The following is a 22,092-nucleotide window of genomic DNA, read 5'->3' as shown; positions in this document are numbered from 1 at the left end:
TACTGGCAAAAAGAAATGACATGTTTCATACTTTGTTGTTCTCCTCCTAGCAGTTTAATCAGATCTACCTCATACTTGCTCAAAAGAGTGTTAAGGGCTTCGTGATGTGAAAACACAAAGTTTGTGAGTTTTCGCTAAATCTTGTTGCAGTGGCGATGCACTGCTCGCCGCCCTGTTCACCAACAAAACGACAGTTTTTGAGGGTCCAACACATGCATGGGAACTACTGAAACTTTGCACACACATCAAACCGGGTAAAAATAAAATCTCGTCAGATGTTGAGGCATGGTCTGAGGCCTGACCAGATGTTGACGCCACGGTTTCACCATCTGCTGCCACATTTAATCTCTGCGATATCCCATGAGTGTATTCTCCGCTGCAGCCACGATTGCTGAAACTGCCAAGGCACCTTCTCGTTCAGTGGGACGACATCTTAGTTTGTCCCGACCACACTCAAGAGAGATGCACATTTGCTAATGTGTACAATTCAATATTCATTTTTATTCACATACTGTATTCCTTTTATTACTCTGCTTAAATTATCTGCCTCACTGTTGCCTTCTTGATACAATATACATCGTTTTCTTATACTGGAAAAATTAAGAATACACACGGAGGAGGAGCACAGCTATCAAAGGTAGAACACACTTTCAGGAATTGCCAGCCTACAACTAAACGTACGCCGCCCAAAGGGTGCAATAAGGAATACCAAGGGAGCCGACATGAAACCCAGAAACACTCCCAAGCATGAAGGGGTTCGGATCCGTGCACAAGGTCAACAAAAGAGCTGAGCCTCCTGGATTTAATTGGTGTCCTCTGTTCGTCATGTCCAAACACCGAAGGTGAGCGTCACCGGGGAAGAACAACTCAAAGGTTCGTTTTCTAAAAGGTTGGCATTTAAATGAGGCACTCATACACTTTAGGTCAGCACTGACCTTATGCCTTCTCCGATGGCGGCCACGTGCACATTCCCTCAGGAGTTCCCATGGAAATGCGGGAATATCTGGCACGTCGGAAAGCTTATAATGCGCCTTTTTTTTTTTTTGCACCAGCGCCGTGCCCTCAGGGCTAACATTCATCTTCTGCTGTGTACAAGAGAGGAACCGCAATCACAGTTCCACCAACAACAAATAAAGACACCGCCGCCGCATGCTGACCACGTTGTGGTCTTCGTTCCAGCTCGAGTTTTTATTTTATTTTTTTTCAATCCGGGGATGTGTCTTGAGAGACTTCCGAGGCAAGCGTCAATGTATTAGTTGTGAGGGATGCTCCAGTACAACAGACTTGGGTGCTTTGTGTCGGGCAAAGATTAGATGTAGTATTCCTTCATGTTCTCCCGCACCGAGCCATGGGGGCGTGTCTCAGTCCTGTAGTCCATGTACACAGCGGCGGCGCCCTCCCGCTTGACGACGTCGTCACGCCGGGCCTGCCGCCGCTGATAGAGGAGGTGGGTAGTGGCGGCTAGCGCGCACACGCAGATGAAGGCTGCCGCCGTGACAACTCCTAAGAAACAGCGGGGGAGGATCCATTAGTACAAAAAAAAGATCATTAAATCAGCATTTGTGAGGCATCTTTTGCTAACATCTCATAAATAAGGGCTTGCGTGAAATGACTGCCCCCCCCCCACCACCACCCCTGCAAACGCTACCGTGGAAAGTCATTTGGGATAGCACGCTGATAAGCTGTACAAAAGGGCAGGATGTGAGGGGGGGCGGGGAAATAGCGGCGGAGGGGGATGTAATGGAAGAATGAGCAAATGTTGCCGCCACTGACGATGCTGAAAATGATTTGGAGCAGCATGGATCATTATTGATTATTGCCTCGCTTGAGAGGTCGTCACGAATCAACTCATTTCACACAATGTGCCTACGACGTTGTGATGCATGTAACGCTATCATTACCTTCACTGTTTTTTGTTTTGTTTTTTTTTCTTCAAGATAGTCATGCAAGACTTTCAGGTTAAAATTAAACATTTGGCACTATATTAGGTAATACACTGATATCATCTAATACAAGAACTGTATTCATTGTATTCATTCTTCCCTTACAAAGATAATAATGCAGACAGGTATTCTTTCAATAATTTGTTTATTATTGTGGTTGTAGTTTGCACTGACTACTTCACATTGTGATGTTTTCAAATGAACAAGGGTTGATCCGTTGGTTCTACGCTGGCCATTCGTGTCCTTTTTTGAACAATTTTAGCTGTGTAAATGCAAATGTAATAAAACATCTCAAAGCTGGGGATTTTGTCTGATTTTGTTATTTCCATTCTTTTAATATAACATAATATACTCTTTACATCTCTTGGCTTGCTTGTGGAGACTTTTGGCCAATTGAAACCTATGAACCTGCTTCTTTTTCTTTTTTTAATTACTGGATTGAACTATACAACCTTGGTAAAATGGGTTTAATTTTACACACAACGCTTGAAAATTTTAGTTTTTTTTTTTTTTTTTTTCTACCCGATCAGATAATTTATAAATTTTTGGACAAGGGAGGAGTTTCATGTTATATTTTTAGTGTCCGAAAAAGATGTTTAATGGCTTACTGCATTCCAATGGAGAAAAGGAATGATGCAATATCGATTTTATTCCGGCATATACCTTCTGCTGACCATGGAGAAGAATTTGATTTTCTTTTAATAAACAGTGGAAGAAGAAATACATGGGCCCCGGTTTGTTTGGCGTTTAGCATTCGCAAATTCACCTATTTGCAGATTCTTTATTGGAACCTAACTGTTAATCATGGAAAAAAAGGCCTGTGTGATTTTCTGTAACACAGAAACCTATGACCTATCAAGGTCTGAAAATTACATTTCATTTTTGACCCAAAATACTTTCTCGGCTTGGCTAAAAGTGCGCACAGTGACGCACTTTGGCGTCCAACATTAATTGTCCCGTCCCCTTCATATAAGAACTCGAGCTGCCCAGTAGTCGGGCGACCGGCATGAGTCTTACGTTCCCCGCTATGTAATTTCGACCACTACAGTGTACAGTTAGCTAACTAGCTATGCATACACTTCTAAAATGGCTGAATGACGAGTGCTACTGTGTTAATAAATGGTTGACTTTCCCTGAAGTATCTTTATTTTGTGGACCTACACACCAATACTAAAGCAGGTGGTGGCGGTGGAGGTGGCACAGCGGACTCGTCCGCCGCCTGTCCGTGGCGTCCACTCCGTGGAGCCTTCAGTAGCCTGTTGGCTCGCGAGCTAGCTGATGGCCAGTGGTGCTCGTCGGAGCGTAGAAAGCCCCGCCACGGCTCCGTGGGATATATTCCAGCCACCGGAGGCTTTAAGCAAGATACATTTTCGCAGCTCAAACAGGTAAGGACGTGTAGGTATAAGAACAAATTTAGACATAGCGGTACGTGAATGCGCTACGCAGTTTCGGCGCGTTCATCGGACATCCCCACAGAATTCCAGAGCTGAGAGAAAGGGCTGATTTTTCATGATTTTGAAGCCTCATTTTATATACTTGCTGATTTCAATTATTATTCTTCAATCATTCAAGTTTGGCAGGGTTGTTAGCAACACTCTTCTCTGTGGTGTGTCAAATTTACAAGACATTTATTCTCATTTGACAGGCACTGAAATGATTTGAAGGCCGTTGGTAACTGAGGCACTAAGAGAACAGTCAGAAACATATCACACGTAATGGACCCCAAAGTCCCCTTTCTCAAGAAAGCAGATGTTCAGGCCCCCCTTTAAGTTTGCCAGTGAACATCTAAATGATTCAAACAACAACAATGCAAGGAGTGGCTCAAAGAAGAAGCACGTTATGCAAAAGCTGTCTCATCTCTGAGCTTGCCAAAAAAGGGGTTTTCCACAAGTACTAATTTATGTTTTGCTTGGGCTTCAAATACCCTTTTCACTCAATAAAACAAAACAACCTTTTAAAAGTTTTATACTGCGTATTTTTGACTGATATTCTGTCTATTACCATAACCAATAAACAGCTAAAACTTTTAACTTTTAGAGTGTGCAACTTTTAAGCCTTTTAAAGTGTGCAAACGTATGCTACATGTCAACTGTATAAATAAAAAGTAACAATGCTGGAGGCACGAGGTAGTGATGGGAATACTATGCACATAAACCACTTTGGGTTCTATATTAAAAACTGTCACTTTATTGAGCAAGCAACCCAAACACTGTGGAACTTCATCTATTTATTCACTGGCGTAAAAATCCATATTTGTGTTATGGAAACCTCAGTTATGAATGGATTCTCTTCAATTTCCCCGCACGCCCAAACATGAGCGATTTCTCTGTTGACATTTGCAGTGACACTTACAAAGAAAAAGATGACGCTGTGTTGTTGTATGTGGTTAAGCACTCTCACCCTCACAGCAAAATGGAGAAAAAAATAATTACAAAACACAATAATCGAAACATTTTTAACAGATACAGTGGCACCTCAATTTAGGAACACCCCGGCTTGCGAACGGTTCTGTTTATGAATAAAATTTTAGAAGAAGTATTGCCTTGGTTTACACGCTATTTCCAGTTCCCGTATAGTCTTGGCATGGAGGCTCAGTTGTGCTTTTTCTCGTGGCTAGTAATCAGCATTCGAGCCACGTGTCACACATTGTAGGTAGCTTTTTTTTTGTAACACCTCAGTACGGTTGATAACATGGTTAATCTTTTTTTTTTTGTAATTCCTTTTATTATTCCAGTTTTTTTGCTGAGTCTCTTGTTTTATTTTTGGCAATAGTTTTAATACAGTACTGAAATGACTTAATTACACTGGCTCGTAACAGGATGTAATTTTGTCAAATGTATTTGGCCACATCAAAAAACAAAAACAAAAAAAAGCATTGACACACATTATACATTATTTTTGCATTCCACATAATACATAAGCAGCCTATCAACACTGTACATGCCATATTTACAAGTCACTACAAATATGCGCTGTGGGCGATGTCCTCGATGGGCTCTCTGGTCGGAGGAGCTACGATGTAAAAAGGAGCGAGGATCGAGTATTGTGACATTGTCTGTAATTTCCGTCGCTTGAAGTGATAAGAACACCATGACGATCGACAGTAATCGTTGGCCTGTCAAGGACGTTTAACATTATGTTTTAGTATTAACCTAGTGGAGGCATTTGGTTGTTTTAAATGCACAACTGTATTTCTCTTTTTTATATTTAATTTGACAGTAAACTTCAACCGGTAGTAGCCTTAAACAGCTTGAAGCCTTTTTTTTTTGTAGAATTGTTCACTATCTGCCAAACTGCTGCTTAATGGGAAGTGAGTTGAGTTCACTGCCAGCACATAGTGTTTGTATGGCAAGTTTGCGCTCGCAAATCAAAGCAAAAAAAAAAAATCAGCCGAATGACGGCTCATATTTTGAAAAACTCATAAGTTGGGTCACTTGTATCTTGTATCTCAAGGGACCACTGATTAGAGTGCATTTTCTATACCGGCTTGTCCTCTCTCGGTTTGTGGGTGAACGGGATGGAGCCTTTCCCAGCTGACTTTGCCCGAGAGGCGGGGTACACCCTTGACTGGTCGGCAGTCAATTTCAGGGCACATATTGACATACAACCCCGTGACCCTAGTGAGGAAAAAACGGTACAGAAAATGGATGGATGGATGGAAATTGACATCCAACCATTCACACGCACAATGACACCAATTGGCATTTCAGAGTCTTGACTTGACCCAGGAATCTGAGAAGCATATTTTTGGCATGTGGGAGGAAGCTGGAGTACCCGCAAAAAGCAGGGAGCTGAGATTCAAACGCCTCTTGAATGTGAGGCAGACGTCATAACCACTGCACAGTGCTACTAAAAAACAAAACAATGCAATGAAATACACATGGGAGAAATAAAAATGTATATTGTAACTCACTCACAAACTATGTACTCTATGTAGAAAAATAATATTACATTGAAAAATAAAAATGTAAAAATATATGACCTATTATATATATTATATATATATATATGAATACTGTATAAAAATATACTCACATCACAATGTAGAAAAATAATACATAAATAATGTATTGTATAAAAATGCAATATGATAAATTAAAGATATGACACAATACAATTAACAGTGTTAATTTTGTTGACGAAAAATGTTTGTCTTAGTCATAATCAATTACCTTTTTTTCAGACTAAAATGAGACGATGACTACATAAACATTTCCGGGAACTAAGACGATGACGAACTGTATTGACATTTGTTTTGTCAGCGAATAAAAACCAGACATAAATGCCTGCCAGAGAATCCAATGAGAACTAATTTTGTTTGAAAAGGCGGGAGAAGTGGACGAGGGAGCCAATCCGTACGACATGAGAAATTAACAGCCAGTTTGAGATTGAATCCAGCAGCCGCGAGCTGCTGTTAGCATAGAGCTACTGTACTTAATATAAATATAAAATAACTATTATATCTATGGCCGCGAGTGCATTAGAACACGTTGGGGGAAGAAGTTTTTTGCTCCTCTTCCCCTTTTTCCATTTTCATGCCACGTCTCTGGACCTCAGCTGTATGTCACTGGCAATCGGTGTCCATAGGGAGATTAAGGAAGTCGCAGCAGCTGGCAGGGAGTAACTCTCCACATCATGACAGGTGGTGAAGCGGCAGCAATGTTACGACGCTCACTGTTAAAAAGTGCTCGCAAACCACATCGGTGGGTCACTTGCAAGTTAATTTACAAACACAGGTTAAAAGGAATGAAATAAGGATCAATAGAAGCAATAAACAGACCGGTAAGGATGAGAGGAGTGCCGGGTCGTGACCACTCAAATAGCTGCTTGCAGGAAACGACTCCTTGAAAAGAGGTAGATGTTGTTCGGTTGCTGCAATATTTATGATTGTTTTAGTTGACACATCAATTATTGTATGATTATTTTATGCTACAGAAACGTAAAATAATAATAACAACATTTAGTGTGCTTTTTACAACCGCGCTCTGCCCATATTGCACGGCAGAATACCGAATTTACGTGCCATCATTACCGCTACGTCATTTGCGGTGCGCCACTAACTGGGCCAGCGTGGGAATGTATATGGTGGACACTAAATATTGAAAAAGACAGCAAGATGTTAGAGGAGCTGACAAGCTTAATCAGCATTATGTCATCTCTTGTTCTTAGTGGCTTTGGTGAAAAATACTTTTTTTTTTTTAAACAAAAAATTGTTGTGGATTGCAGGCTTAATGTTTCCGAATTGTAATTGAAGGTAGCACGGTGACAGTATGATGACAGCCGAGGGGGGTGGGGGTGCACACGGACAAAAATATTACCGCCAAAGGTGGAAACACAACGTTTCACCAGCAAACGCTTAAACACATGGCCGAATATAAGCAGGCTATGAAGACACATGAGGAGGACATGGAAAAAAGGTTGTGTTGTCCAGAGTAAAATTAAAAATAAAGTTTCAAGCCAGCATTGCTGGAGCACTCACTAGCTACACTCCTTACGTAGCAGACGGTGGCAGTATATTACTGAAGCGGTCGCGTATTGTTTGGCCAAAGACATTCAGAAAAAAAGGAGAGCTTAAAACACTTGTATTAAAAAAAAAAAAAAAAAAAAAAACTTTCTTGACAGCACAAACAGGTGTGTGTGTGTTGGTAAAGTGCCTCCACACACAGCGAACCAAAAGTACAAATCCCATCTTGGTGCTAGCCAATCAAAGGCCGAGTCGGGTGAGTTATTGTTCCATCCAATGGACACCGGAGTTTTTTGTGGACTCGATACATTTTCAATGTGGTGCTTCAAAAAATAAAGTACCGTATTTTCACGACCACAGGGCGCACCGTACTAAAAGGCGCAGTCTCAGTTACGGGGTCTATTTCTGCATTTAACACACACACAAGGCGCACCGTATTATAGGGCGCAGGCATGGTAAAACATACGCTAGTTTAAAACATACGGTAGCATGCATGCACGCTAAAACAATGTTTTTAAAAAAGCAGCGGGAGCAAAACTGAGTTCGGTTGTACTTTACTGAAGTATTTAACAATGTATTAACTTTATTTTTTGATCAATCCTCATCCACAAATCCATCAAAGTCCTCATCTTCTGTATCCGAAATGAACAGCTGGGCAAGTTCTCAATCAAACACGCCATGTTCGAGTCAGTCTCGTGGCCGTGCGAAAGCTCGAACAAGCATCCACAATCCATTCACAAACTATGGCGTAACTCGCCCGGCGCTGCCTCCTAGTCTTAATAAAGCTGTGTTCGCTTTGACTTGGCGATGTGAGTTTTCCTGCTTCCTCCACTTGCGAACCATGGATTCGTTGATCTTGAATTCTCTCGCGGCTGCTCGATTCCCATGTTCCTCCGCGTAACTGATAGCTTGCAGTTTAATCTGTGCTTCGTAAGCGTGTCTCTTCGTAGGGCACGTTTTCGGGGGTCTTTAGCCAAAGCGATGTTGTTTTGCACAATGCACACCCCGGAAATGCTCCCAGTCAGTCAAGCGGTTAAAAAAAAAAAAAGAAAACACCCCCGGCGCGGGGGCGTGGCTTTAGCGTCCTACTTCACGCACCCTCCCCTGTCCTCAGCCACGTCCGCTTTTCCTCTGTGTAAGCAGTGTCTCGGCAGGAAATGCTCCAAAAAAAAATAAAAAAAATAAAATCAAGCGGAGCGCTCATCACACAACAAAATTTATAGATGTTGGAACTCGGTGCACACATGAGGCGCGCCGCATTATAAGGCGCCCAGTCCATTTTGGAGAAAATTTAAGACTTGGAAGTGCGCCTTATGGTCGTGAAAATACGGTACACTTAAATGAGTCAATAAAAAATGCATTGCACACAAAAGTTACATTAAAATTGTACCTGAAGAGATTTGAAAACAGTGATAATATATTAATTGTATATGTATTTAACTAAGTGAAACAGAACTATATGTCATAATAATAACGATAATGCATTTGGGCCATTATCATTTTTAGAACAGTGAACTGAACTTTGACCTAGTTTCCCATCACCTTTCCAATACTATATTACATTTTAGTCAAAACACTAAAACTACATAAAAATTTGCTGTCAAAATTAACACTGCAATAAACTAATAAATGCACCAATACTGTCACGTATCGACTTTGATACCCGTCTTTGTATGGTGAGGAGACACCTCCATTCTGATAGTCAATAAAAAAAAAAAATGTTTTGAGTGAAAACATACCTGCTATGACAGCCACGTCATTGTGTGTATCACGGCCATGCTTCTTCTTTCCATTATTTGTCGTCACAGTTTGATCTGGAAAATCACCAAACACATTTCCTGAATGGACACTTATTCCATCCATCCATCCATTTTCTACCGCTTATCCGAGGTCGGGCCGCGGGGGCAATAGCTTTAGCAGGGATGCCCAGACTTCCCTCTCCCCAGCCACTTCATCCAGCTCTTCCGGGGGGATCCCGAGGCGTTCCCGGGCCAGCCGAAGGACATAGTCTCTCCAGCGTGTCCTGGGTCGTCCCCGGGGTCTCCTCCCGGTGGGATGTGCCCGGAACACCTCACCAGGGAGGCGTCCGGGAGGCATCCGAATCAGATGCCCCAGCCACCTCATCTGGCTTCTCTCGATGTGGAGGAGCAGCGGCTCTACTCTGAGCTCCTCCCGGTTGACCGAGCTTCTCACCCTATCTATCTCTAAGGGAGAGCCCGGACACCCTGCGGAGGAAACTCATTTCGGAGACTTATTATTGTGGTAAAAATGTGGCAATGTGATATGTGTATGTTTTATGGAGGGGGTGTCAGAGGGACTATGTAAGTGCACCGAGGCTCACTCATGCTGCAAATGCATCTCAGCCAGGTGTAAACACAGCCCCATGTTCATAAATCAACATGACATGAATGAAATTAGCCTCCTCCTGCTAGCTGATGCTAGAAGCTGACTCTCCGTGCAGCTGCTTGAACACAAGAGTGCATTTTAACACTGCCCAGCTCCTGAGTGTCATTTCCAACATGCATTTATCTCCTTTAGGGGGAGCCTCGCTGTATGGACAAGTGTGTATACTCATTGCAACAACACTAATAGTCCATCCATCCATCCATCCATTTTCAACACCACTTATCCTGGTTAGGGTCGCAGGGCGCTGGAGCCTATCCCAGCTGACTTGGGGCGAAAGGCGGACTACACCCTGAACTGGTCGCCAGCCAATCGCAGGGCACATATAAACACAGACAACCATTCACGCTCACTGTCACACCGTCACTGAGTGGGAACTGAACCCATGCTGCCCGCACCAAAGGCAGGTGAGTGTACCGCTACACCATCAGTGACTTAACACTAATAGTCTTAACTTGAATATGATTACAGAACCATCCATTAAAAAAAACATTACAGTGCAATGACTCTTGTATCACCTCTGTAAAAAAAACAAGAAATTCTCAATGGGGAATTGTTGTTCCTTAAGTGTAAGGTTAAAAAACATTTCATTTCATTTTCTTTTTTTAATCCAACGAAAATTCTAAAAATAGACCAAAATGTGAAAACAATGCACATTTTGTTATTCCAAAATAGAATAGAATCATCCGTACCTGTAGAACACCTCACTCATAGTGACAACATAATTTGTTTTCCATCCATCCATTTTCTGTACCACTTATCCTCACGAGAGTCACGGGTATGCTGGCACTTATCTCAGCTGACTCTGTGCGAGAGGCGGGGTATACTCTGAACTGGTCGCCAGCCAATCGCAACATAATGTATGTTTTAATTTTTTTTTACAGCTTAATTACAAATGACATATTAAGTATGTTGTAAGTATTTACAGCCTTTGCTTAATACTTTGTTGATGCACCCTGGGCAACAATCTTCTTTGTGATGCCATAAATAGAATTGGCACACCTACTGTATCTTTGGACAGTTTCACCCATTCCTTTGCAACACTTGTCAAGCTCCATCAGGTTGGATGGGGAGTGTTGTTACATAGGCATTTTCAGATATCTCCAGAAATGTTCAGTCGCATTTAAGTCTGGCTCTGCCACTCAAAAGATATTCAGGGCCCAATTTTCATGAGCTGCGTAAATCTAGCGTGGCAGGTGGCGCAACTGTGCGCCAGGGGCAGGCTAGACCGTTGTTGGTCATTTGATAGACTTGCGCAGCTCGTTAGATCTAAGAGTGGGTGGGCTATGCCGCTGTGGGCTTGTATACAGCAGACGTTGTTCACTGCCAATCAAAGTGGAACTTCTCGATCCCTTTAACTGTGGCACAATGACAGTCAGATGTCTGTGTAGACATCTCTGTGCGGAAGAGGATGAAGCGGTAGAGGACGATGCGTATTCGCAGCAATCTGTGTGAGTGGATCATTGCCACTGCTCTTGGGCGGTGTGGCAACAGAGCTGGTGACCTTAATAAATACAGAATGACGTGGTGATAACAACTGGTGTGTCCATGGACCTCAGTATCTGTCTGCCTGTTCCCCGATCAAATTTATCATATTATATGGTTAGACCAGCAGTCTACAGTCTGCCAGTATTTAGACATGGTGTGAGCAGGCATAAGTTTAGACTGACTATTTACAACCAAATTGTCACTTCTTCAGGCGCATCTCCAAGGACACACCCTTGCTGCGCCGGAATGCCCATCTTGGGCAGACTGGTCTGCCAAATTGCGCAGTATGTCTTAAACTTGCACTGAAATGAGAATCCAGTGGCATTTAGGCCCCACCACAGCTGCGATGTCTTCCCCTCAGACAAGCCCTCAAGAGTTGTCTGAAGCTTGCTTGCGTTGTCCTTCTGAAAGATGAACTCTTGCTGTGTCATGTTCTGCTCATTTCGTGCTCAGCCTTTTATTTTGACGATCCAATTCCTGTGACCAATTTCTTGTGTCTCAGCTTTACATGCCTCACTAGGACCTCATTGTTTTCACCTGTTCCCTGCTATATTTAACCAGCCTTTCACCTCAGTGCCAAATTGTCACTTGCTGTTGCGGTACTCTCTAGCCTTTTGACCGTGAACCTGTTTCTGCCCCAAGCTGTTCTCTGATCCTGCTTGCCACCTGACTGGATTTGTAAGTCATTCCTTCGTTGATTATTGACCTTTGGAATTGCATTTTTTCCATCCTGGACTATGTAAATTGACAACAGATACCTGATTACTATCTTTGGACCTGGCTTGGACATTGGTTGGGATTGCGGACTTCAAAGACTCCAATTTAGCATTGCAATCACTAAGCACCACGGTAAACTATTATTACAGTACCTGTCTCCTCCAGCTGACCTGTTATCCTCAACCCTTGCTAAAGCGCCACATCACCCTCTGCCACACCTAATTGGTTACAAGGAAGCCTCCCTCCAGTGATAGTAAGGCCTGTGAGTAAACCTAATTTGGAGACTCGTCATTTAGATTGTACTCACCTGTGCTTTCCTCTTAGGAACTCCATCCACCACTTGGGCCCCACTGGCATTAAAGAAATCTTACGCTCACACTTAGCCAATTAAAAACTTTAAATTTCTCTTGTGGTGGTGTGTTGTGCATTAGAGTCCAAACCGGTATTGTGACACTCTCCTGTCTAAGGTCAAGAGCAGGCTTTCATCCAGGATGTCTCTGTATATTGCATTCATCTCTTCCTCCATCCTGATTAGTCTCCCAGTTCTTGCTGTTGAAAAGAATTCCCACAGCATGATGCTGCCGCCACCATGGTTCACAGTACGGATGGTATTGGCCAGGTGATGAGCGGAGCATAGTTTCCTCCATAGATCAAATTTGGAATTAATGCCAAAGACTTAAATCTTTGCCTCCTCAAACCAGAGAATTTTGTCTCTCATGCTCTGAGAGCCTTGGGCAAAGTGGGCCGACATGTACCTTTCACTCAGGAGTGGCTTCCGTCTGGCCACTCGACCATAAAAGCCTAATTGTTGGATTGTTGAAGAGATGGTTGTCCTTCTGGAAAAGTTCTCCTCTTTCCACAGAGGAACGCTGGAGCTCTCACCGTGACAATCCGGTTACCTCCCGCACCAAGACGCTTCTCCCCCAATCACTTAAGTGTCGACAGGTGGGCAGCTTTCAGAAGAGTCCTCCATTCACGGATAATGAATGTGCTCATTGGCACCTTCAAAACCACAGGCATTTTTGTAAACCATTTGACAGAACTGTGCCTTGTGGAAGTTTACAAACAATTTGTTTGACTTCATGCTTGGTTGGTACAAAAAAACGGAATAACCTGTCCATAATTGTGACAGCGAAACCATGTCTTATATAGACAGGTGTGGGCCTTTTACATTTTGTCCAATCAATTGAATTTAACAAAGGTCGATTTCAATTAAACTGTCAAAAGATCCCAAGGATGATCAGCAGAAACAGGATGCACCAGAGGTCAATTTTTACCTTCATGGCTATGAATACTTACGTAGTTGCGTATGTGATGTCTCTTTTTTATGTTCGGCATTTGCAAAATCTTTTTTCATACTGTCACTATGGGTTGAACAATGAATCAATTTTCAAACAAGGCTGTAAAATAAAATGTGCAAAAAGTGAACCACTGTGAATAATTTCTGGATGTGCTTTCCATCGTCACTCACTGCATGTCAGAATATACAGTATGTTAAAAGATTAAAATAGAATGTAACTAAAATAAAAATAAATGAAATAAATGGACTTAATTAAATACCTACTATTTGTAGCTGGGCAATGAAAAATAAGCATGTCATGTTCTGAAAACTCAACGGTTGGTGTACTGGGTTGATTGTGAAAATGCAATTAAAATCCAGTCTTCAATGTCTTTTGATTGAATGTAATTAAATTATCCAACAGAAGAAAAACAAATTACCGGCCCTTTTGAAACATATTAAAGCCTGGAAAATAATAGCTCACTTGACCCAAAGAAGTCACATTATATCGTTTGATTACATTTTAATCTGTTGACCATATGCTCTGCTATTAAGTGCTAAGAACGTGTGTAAAAATAACAAACAAATTCAAAGATAAATGCTTTTCAATGCAGAGCAAAGATATGTAAAGGTATCATAGTTGTTGAACAAAACAATCAGGTTCCGATAACAAGGTCAGCGTAAATTAAATTGACTCTATGGTACAAAAAAACGGAATAACCTGTCCATAATTGTGACAGCGAAACCATTTTTTGCCCATGTTGAAATCTAAGGTACTGTTAGAAACGCATCAAATTTCAATTTCAACCAGTGTTCACACCTTGCAAAGATCGTGACGAAGAGTCGGGCAGCGCACCACAATTTGACTGGACCAACGGGCCGTGGACCGTGACCAATGAGCTTCCAGGGTTGGTTAGCGCCGCCTTCAGCAGTGCCACTTCGTTGAACTGTACCAACGAAAGGCAGCCCACGAAACCCTTTGAAGCAGCCTCTATTACCTCCTCATGGAATGCGTCTAACCCTGTGAAGATGCAGATAGTTTTTATACGTTTGGCTCAGACACGTTTGTAGCTTTTGTTTAGCACCTTGAACAACATGGAGGACTTACTGATGACTTTGCCCAGTGTCAAAGTTTTGATCAAGACGAGTTCTCCATCAAAAGATAGGGTGTATTTTCTGTGGATGTCTTGGTCCACCTGTTTGAAGAGGAAACAAAAACTACTGTATAACAAAGAAACCTATGTGTGAATACGGCGATGATGATGCAAAAGAATGAAAATAATTGAGTACTATACAGCATATCATAGCTATCCCAGACACCACGCTATGCACCGTAGTGGCTACTGACATTTGAGCAATCTGATTGGATGCTCATTGTTTCTACAGCAATGCTTTTCTGTCAATAACCTCGCCTTTTTAGTGACGAAAACATCCAATACTATGGAACCAATAGATCCTAAGGAACGTAATAGCTCACCTGACTCAAACAATATGCAGATTATTTTGTCCTTCAATTTACATTGGAACCCGTTGCGCACTGGCTGTGATATTAAGCGCTAAAAACAGTAGAGGGACTATAAGGAGAACATTTTTTGATTTTGGTGTGTATGCTTGTCTCTCTGCTGGCTAATGGATGATAATGAAGCACTGCAAGCTTTGAAGCAAGGTGCAATGAACCTAATAATTGCATTTTAGTAAACAGTCAATATTTATTCCCTTTGTCAACCGACTGTATTTTTCTAAACGCAAGAAAATTAGGAGTCATCTTTGAAAAGCATTGATTGAAAAGTATTAGCTCACCTGACCCAACTGCACGTTGCCCGTCCTTTAAGAACAAGTGGAAGGATTATAATAAGAAAATTGACTGCTCGTCTCAGCATTGTGTCCTACTATAATAGCTGGCTTATGGATGACAATAAAGTACCGCAAGTTTAGCTAGTTTACAACATTAACATCTGACCTGAGGTGCTAACTTGGCGTTTGGAGGTGCACCATGTTTACGACGACCACCATAGAAGTCACTCATGTTATCCTTGGCACATTTTGAAGCTGTAACAGCTCCATGATGTTTGGCTACTCTTTCAAAGTGAAAAACTAAACTGGCCGTCCATGCTGCCCTTAGTCAGCAGGTCATGTGACATACTTTAGTTGTCATTGCATTTTCAAAGTGTTTGGTTCCAGATGCCCCACAGCACTTTTTAAACATTTGAAAATATCTTCCCGGGGGAGTTTTTTTCCACAACACGGCCAGCCTCATTAATACCAGGCCATGAGGCCTTTGTGAAAAAGTCTCTATTTGCATAATAAAGTAATTAATCAATGCTAATGCATTCTGACAGACACCACATTGCTGCTGGAATAAAAGCATGACATTTGAACATGGGTCCACCCACACGTGGCTGCCTCACCTGTACGTAGATTTTCTCCTCCACTCTTTGGATTCGCACTCGGTGAAGTCGTCCATCTGCCAGATTAGCGGGAGCCGGGCAGAAGATGTCTGGCTTCCTGTCTGTCTGCAGGTGGTACCAGATCTGCAGACTCCCTGGACACAAGGCACGCACAACGCAAATGTGAACCCTGTGGCCCTTTTGTCTTATTTACATCACATTCACTTTCATCTGATGGAACTAACAAGTGTGATAAACAAGCAGGGTGAGGAAATAAGGCTGCAGTGCTGTAGAGATGTAGGTGTTTTTGTTAACACTGAAGACAAGTCCATCTTCAAAGAACCTAACATTTTTTAAACAGCGAAGTGCTAGAGACTTCATGGAACCTATCATTTTTGGGAAAATGAAGACGAGTTAGTCTTCAAAGAAGAAAACAAAGCATTTTCGTAGACATTGAAAAGGATTTAGTCTTTAAAGAACCCAATATATGCAATTTCGTAAACAAGGAAGATAATTTAGAGTATTCAAAGAGCGTAACATTAATTGTTTTGTGAATACTGAAGACAATTTAGTTTTAAAAGAACCCCATGTTTTTGTCAAAACAATTAAGACTACATTCCTCAAATACCATCACATACATTTTCATAAACATGACAGCCTTCAATTAATGCATGAATTTAGAGAGTTCAAAGAACCCCTGTAAGTTTTCCTAAAAACAAAAAGACAATTTACTATCTTCAAAGAATATACCATACAAGTTTTCAAAAACATTGAAGATAATTTTCTCTTCAATGAACCTAACCTAAATATTGAAGACAAGAAATTTAAATTTTTTGGAGTCTTAATACAATTTACAATACAAAAAACAATGTATGTATTTTCATAAACACTGAAGACAAGTCTTCAACAAACCTAACATAAGTTTTTTTTTGAAGATTTACAACAATTTCAGTATCATATATGACAATTTCATAATTGTAAGTCTTCAATGAAGCTAACAAAGTTTGTTGTGAACATTGAAGAGAATTTGAAATGAATGAAACACAGGTTTTTGTAAACATCCGAGCCTTCTAAGAGCCTAGTTTACGTATTTTTGTGAACACTGAAGACAATTGGCCATCGTTAAAATATGTAACATACTTATTTTTGAAAGTTTGAGGATAGTTATGGTAAGTCTTTTGTGGATGTGTCTCATTAAAAAAACATATTTGTGAAAACAATTCTTAACATGTGTTTTTGTAAACACTGAAGACGATTCAGATATTTCAACTTAACTACAAATATTTAAATGTAGTACAGAGGGCTACAAAAAACAACTCCAAAGTTGTTCCATCCCAAACGATGTAATTCTTTACGTTCTATTTGCACGTGCGAGCCAATCTGTGCACACACCGTTCCTGGCCACAATGACAGCAATGTACTGCCGGCTGAGGGTGCTGACAGACAACAGCATGGCGGGTCTCTGCGAGGTGATAAAGCTGAATGAAAAGTCCTCTCTGGCCCGACTGCTGCTGCTGCTCTCCACCTGCAAGCTTTTGTTCAGCATCACAGAGAAAGGTTCCTGGAGTGTGTAGGTCAGCGATGACTCTTTGTCGAAGGACACCGACACCTCTGTGGAAACACCACAACCACAATTCACAGGTGATTGGTAAAGAACATGTACACCGTGATAAGACTGGAGACAAAAACCAAAGCAAAACAATTTACCATAACTCCTTGTGTATAATGCACACCCATGTATAATACGCACCCCCAAAGTTGACAAAATTCTGGAAATCCCTTCTATCTATGTATAATACATTTTTAAAATGCATGATTTTGCTTCTACCCATAAGATCAAAACATGAAGTATTAACTGTATTTTGTTAGTTTTTTCAAAGAATTATTCTGAAGTTGAGCACTTTATTTGAACATGTAATAGTTTCTTTTTTATTTACTTGCTCTTATTTTGAAATTCACAACCCTACTTTTATTTACTAAAAAAACACACAGTTTGATTACCCACACAGAATTTGTAAGATGGGTACAATTCTGCGGCACGGTGGCCGACTGGTTAGAACGTCTGCCTCACAGTTCTGAGGAGCGGGGTTCAATCCCCGGTCCCGCCTGTGTGGAGTTTGCATGTTCTCCCCGTGCCTGCATGGGTTTTCTCCGGGCACTCCGGTTTCCTCCCACATCCCAAAAACATGCATGGTAGGTTAATTGACAACTCTAAATTGCCCGTAGGTGTGAATGGGAGTGCGAATGGTTGTTTGTTTGTATGTGCCCTGCGATTGGCTGGCAACCAGTTCAGGGTGTACCCCGCCTCCTGCCCGATGATAGCTGGGATAGGCTCCAGCACGCCCGCGACCCTCGTGAGGAGAAGCGGCTCAGAAAATGGATGGATGGGTGCAATTCTTTAAAGAAAAGATGAAGGGCCAGGCGAAACACATTTAATTTTAATGGGATTAAAATTAAATGGTCATCATTAAACAGAATATAACCATAAGAAATTAATGATGTCATCATTCAGTCAGCAGTCATATTTAAAAAAAAAAAGATTTCACAAATTCTGCCAGGGTATGTAAACTTATAAGCACAACTGTACATATATGCAGCCATGGGTACCCCCTGCCATATTGGAATAAAAGTGTAGGCTACACTTTTTCAGTACCACCGGGTGGCGGTGGCTTATTAAAATTAAAGTCTACAGGTTTCTCATAACCTCTAGGTGGTGATGGTATTTTGGAATGAAAGTGTAAAGCTTTTTCATAACCTCTAGATGGCTGCATACAATTATGAAATGTGAACAATACCTATGTATAATGCGCACTATGGACTTTTGACAATTTATTTTTGGGGAGAAATCCACATTATACATGAGAAATTACAGCAATTGAAGTACTTCACTACTTTCACTTTTATGCGCACCAGTAGATAATTTCATTATATGCAGGACATATTTTAAAAATATATTTTCGTAAACCTGAAGACTATTTGCACTATTGGTCAATAGATTTAACGTTTAAGAGCTTGATTTACTAAAGGTTTGTACGGGCAAAAACGGGCACAAACCTGATTGCGCAAACAAACGTGGGAGCTGACCTACTACCCGAGAACAACAAGGTTTGCGTCTGCCAAACACACTAAGTTGCTGCACAGTTTATGGTGTGTTTTTGAGGGAAGAGTATGTAAATACATGCGCAAAGTGATTTATCAAACCAGAGATGAATTATAGTGGCTCATTTTGTGTCTTTAAATAGAACGCTTGAAAAGGACACGCAAACCAGTGCGCAAAACAAAATGAGAGGCAGCGAGTACTCTGGCTCGTGCAAACATTTTTGAAATGGCCAAAAAATTATTGTGGCTTACTGTATTGTCTCTTCAGCAATGCAGTTTGAGAGTTTCTGAATAATCTACAGGCTGATTCACAGTATTCGCCAGTCACGGCCAGTCATCTCATATCTCCGTATGACAAAACTACTTTCAATTCTGAGTTCTGGTGTATCCCTCTAAATCATTTCACTGCACTGTGACAATTGGTGCTAGGCTCTCCCAGGGCGGTCTCCTGGATGTGCATTTTAAACGGAATGTTGGGCACATACATCAAATTGCCATGGATTTGAGGCAGGTTACTGCATATCAAACAAAGCATGGCTTTTATGCGGTTGCTGGCTTCCCCAAAATTACAGCATCTGAGCGATCAATTCTGTTACTCAGTAATATGTTTGCTTGCTTCTACTCGTAACACTTCCCAATTCCATCACTTCAAGCTTCATTTTGCTCTTGTAAGTACTCTCCCAAATGTTCCATGCTGAAAACCATCAAAGCTACCTAAAGCGCAAAACCCTCCTAAAGACTGGATACAAGCCGTCTTGTGTGGAAAAAAGATCACCATGGAAACTGCATTGAGCAGTGAGTAAACACGCAATTTAGCACCTGCAATTTGGGATCTTAGAAAAAGATAATCTTATTACATTATGCGCAACATGCCCACCAACAGCATGGGAATTTGTTAGAGTGAACACAAAATTAGCACCCGCTATTTGGGATCTTTATAAATCAACCTCTTGAGTGTTTTCAGACACTTTTACAAAAAATATACTCAATGAATGTAACAGTTTTCGCGAAACATTGTAAAAATTACACTATTTAGAGTCATCAAGGGAACCTAATGTAAGTGTTTTCGTAAACACTATAGAATATTTAACGAACGCATAAAAACCAAAAAAACAACACCTAATTGAAACATGGAAAGGCTTCTGCCTCCTTTATGCTCAATAGAAAATCCTTTAATTTCTATATATTCTGTTAGGACTCCTGTAGGGTTCACGTTCATTGGACTTCAACCCAACTTCATTAGGTGTGAAAATAAGAACCATCATTAACAGCTCCATTAAAGCTCTCGGTCTCATGTTCCACACATTAAATCTAAGTGTATGGTGTATGGTCTCATCTTGAAACGTTCTCGCCGGGAGCACACGACGTTCTTTTGTTCCCAACCCGACCCACCAAAAAACAATTTGTTTGCCGTAAACGACAGCGGCTGCAAATGAGAATCGAACAACTGTCGTCACGCTGTGAAGTCACACTTGATTTATATCATACTCTCCCCACAACACATGGCTTCTTCCTGTAGACATCATTGGCTTGAATGCCATATTTTCTCTCCGGGCTGGGTGACTGGACTAAGACATTTGTGCAGGACATTTCATGCATTTCAAGCTCTTACACTGTTTGAAATAAGCGTACAGGTCCATGTACTGTATGTAACTCAAGATAGAATCCATTGTAATTATGGATCTCAATTAGCTGTGCCTTTTCCACAGCCCAAAAGTTACAGTTCCCAAAATGTGGAAGTGTCAAGGGTACAAAAGCAGAGCCTTTGAGGGTAATAAGAAATATCACAGTGGTACCTACACCTCATTTTAGCAAACATCAAATAATTAATCCTGCACGATTGACAAGAGTGATTGATATAATGAAATGACTATTTGGATCTTTTGTTACTGCTATGCTGCATTTTATTACAACTGTTTGTGCTGTATGACAAGAAGGACTACTTGAATGAAGATGTAGACTTTTAACGTTAGCTTAACTTATACAAGTCAACAATTCTTGAGCAAGGCATGGTACACACCAGGCAATGATTCTCGACAAGAGACAATTCTAAACTGGTGTGTCTTTACGAGTAGCCAGACCAGCTTTAAGCCACACCTCCAGTCTTGCCTCACTGATTGGACTCCAGGTTAGCTCACACCTGACTGATTAGCTTTTGGAGAATTTGCAGCCAAGAGGTTCACTTACTTTTTTTCCCCTGTCCTGTGAATTTTTGCATGTTATTTTAAAAAATGAAAACACAATTATTAGCATGGTATTATTTTAAGCATATTCTGTTTATTCTTGTGATTTAAGATTTTCTGACCAATTTATGCATAAATTCAAATTCCAAATGGTTCACATAGTTTTTCCTTCCACTGTAAATTGTTATAAAATATATACATTATACACAATATTAGTGGTACACATGGTGGGGTAGTGGTTAGCAGGTCTACCTCACAACTCTGAGATGAGGGGTTTGAATCGCAGCTTTGTTTTTTTTTATGGAGTTTAAATGTTTTCCCTGCGTTTGTGTGAGATTTCTCCGGGTACTGCTTACTTTCAATTCCAAAAACATGCAATTGAAAACTCTAAATTGGCCATCATTGTGACTGAGTGTTAAGGTTTTTTGTCTATACAGTATCAACGGTGTATCATTTGCTGTGAGTAATGTTCTATGCCCTCTTTGCATGTGTTGTTTCTCCGCATGTGTTAAAGTAGCAGTTGTTGGAAGGTTTATATTTACCATAATATCTTTGCTAATTTCTTTTAGCCAGTCTATGTCATTTTGCATCGTATGTTAGCATTAAGCTAGCAGACCTTTATTTGACAAAGTTACATGGTTTGGTTGAACATTTTGGTGTTTAAGCATACATAATTTAATTCTCTTTTGTTTCATGTGTCAGTTTTTTAGTAGACTTCAACTTGGAGTGACAAATTAACAGCTTGAAGCAAGCATGTTTTGCATCTTATTGGAAGAATTTTGCAGGCAAGATTGAGAACATGGGCTGTAAGGAATACTGTGTTGTTTTAATAAATGTGTGTTTCAATAAGTTTAAATGTGTTATAAAGTGTATGATAGTGGTAAAACTATCTCCTTATACCGCAGATTTTCACCTAGTGTGGGTGGGTCTGGAATGTATCCCCTGCATTAAACAAGGTTTCACTGTACTGGATGTGCCTTGCGATTGACATGTGACCAGTCCAGGGTGTCAGGTGGGATAGGCTCCAGCTCACCGGCGACCCTTATTAGGGATTAAATTCGTGGTTGATTTTCATGTTATAGTTGTGGGAGAGATACTGAGGCGGTTCCTCCAAAAGTAATTATGTACT

At 41.0% G+C, this 22,092-nt stretch overlaps 1 protein-coding gene across 1 annotated transcript in view; it reads right to left on the bottom strand.

The window, feature by feature from the left end:
- Window positions 1–367: 367 nt before the first annotated feature.
- The window catches only part of LOC133410850 (contactin-associated protein-like 5), a 152,712-nt gene continuing 130,987 nt past the window's right edge, over window positions 368–22,092 (bottom strand). Inside the window, exons 19-24 of the mRNA XM_061692422.1 lie at window positions 17,074–17,292; window positions 15,703–15,836; window positions 14,403–14,490; window positions 14,115–14,315; window positions 9,147–9,221; window positions 368–1,503 (exon numbers count right to left, since the gene is read on the bottom strand). Of these exons, the coding sequence (XP_061548406.1) occupies window positions 1,310–1,503; window positions 9,147–9,221; window positions 14,115–14,315; window positions 14,403–14,490; window positions 15,703–15,836; window positions 17,074–17,292 (911 nt within the window). The 3' untranslated portion in view covers window positions 368–1,309. The remainder of the gene's footprint in view (window positions 1,504–9,146; window positions 9,222–14,114; window positions 14,316–14,402; window positions 14,491–15,702; window positions 15,837–17,073; window positions 17,293–22,092) is intronic.

Source organism: Phycodurus eques, chromosome 12 (assembly GCF_024500275.1).
Source record: "Phycodurus eques isolate BA_2022a chromosome 12, UOR_Pequ_1.1, whole genome shotgun sequence".
In the NCBI taxonomy this organism is placed as follows: domain Eukaryota; kingdom Metazoa; phylum Chordata; class Actinopteri; order Syngnathiformes; family Syngnathidae; genus Phycodurus; species Phycodurus eques.
The sequence above is the reverse complement of the archived record's forward strand: the minus strand, read 5'-3'. Positions and strand labels throughout refer to the sequence as shown.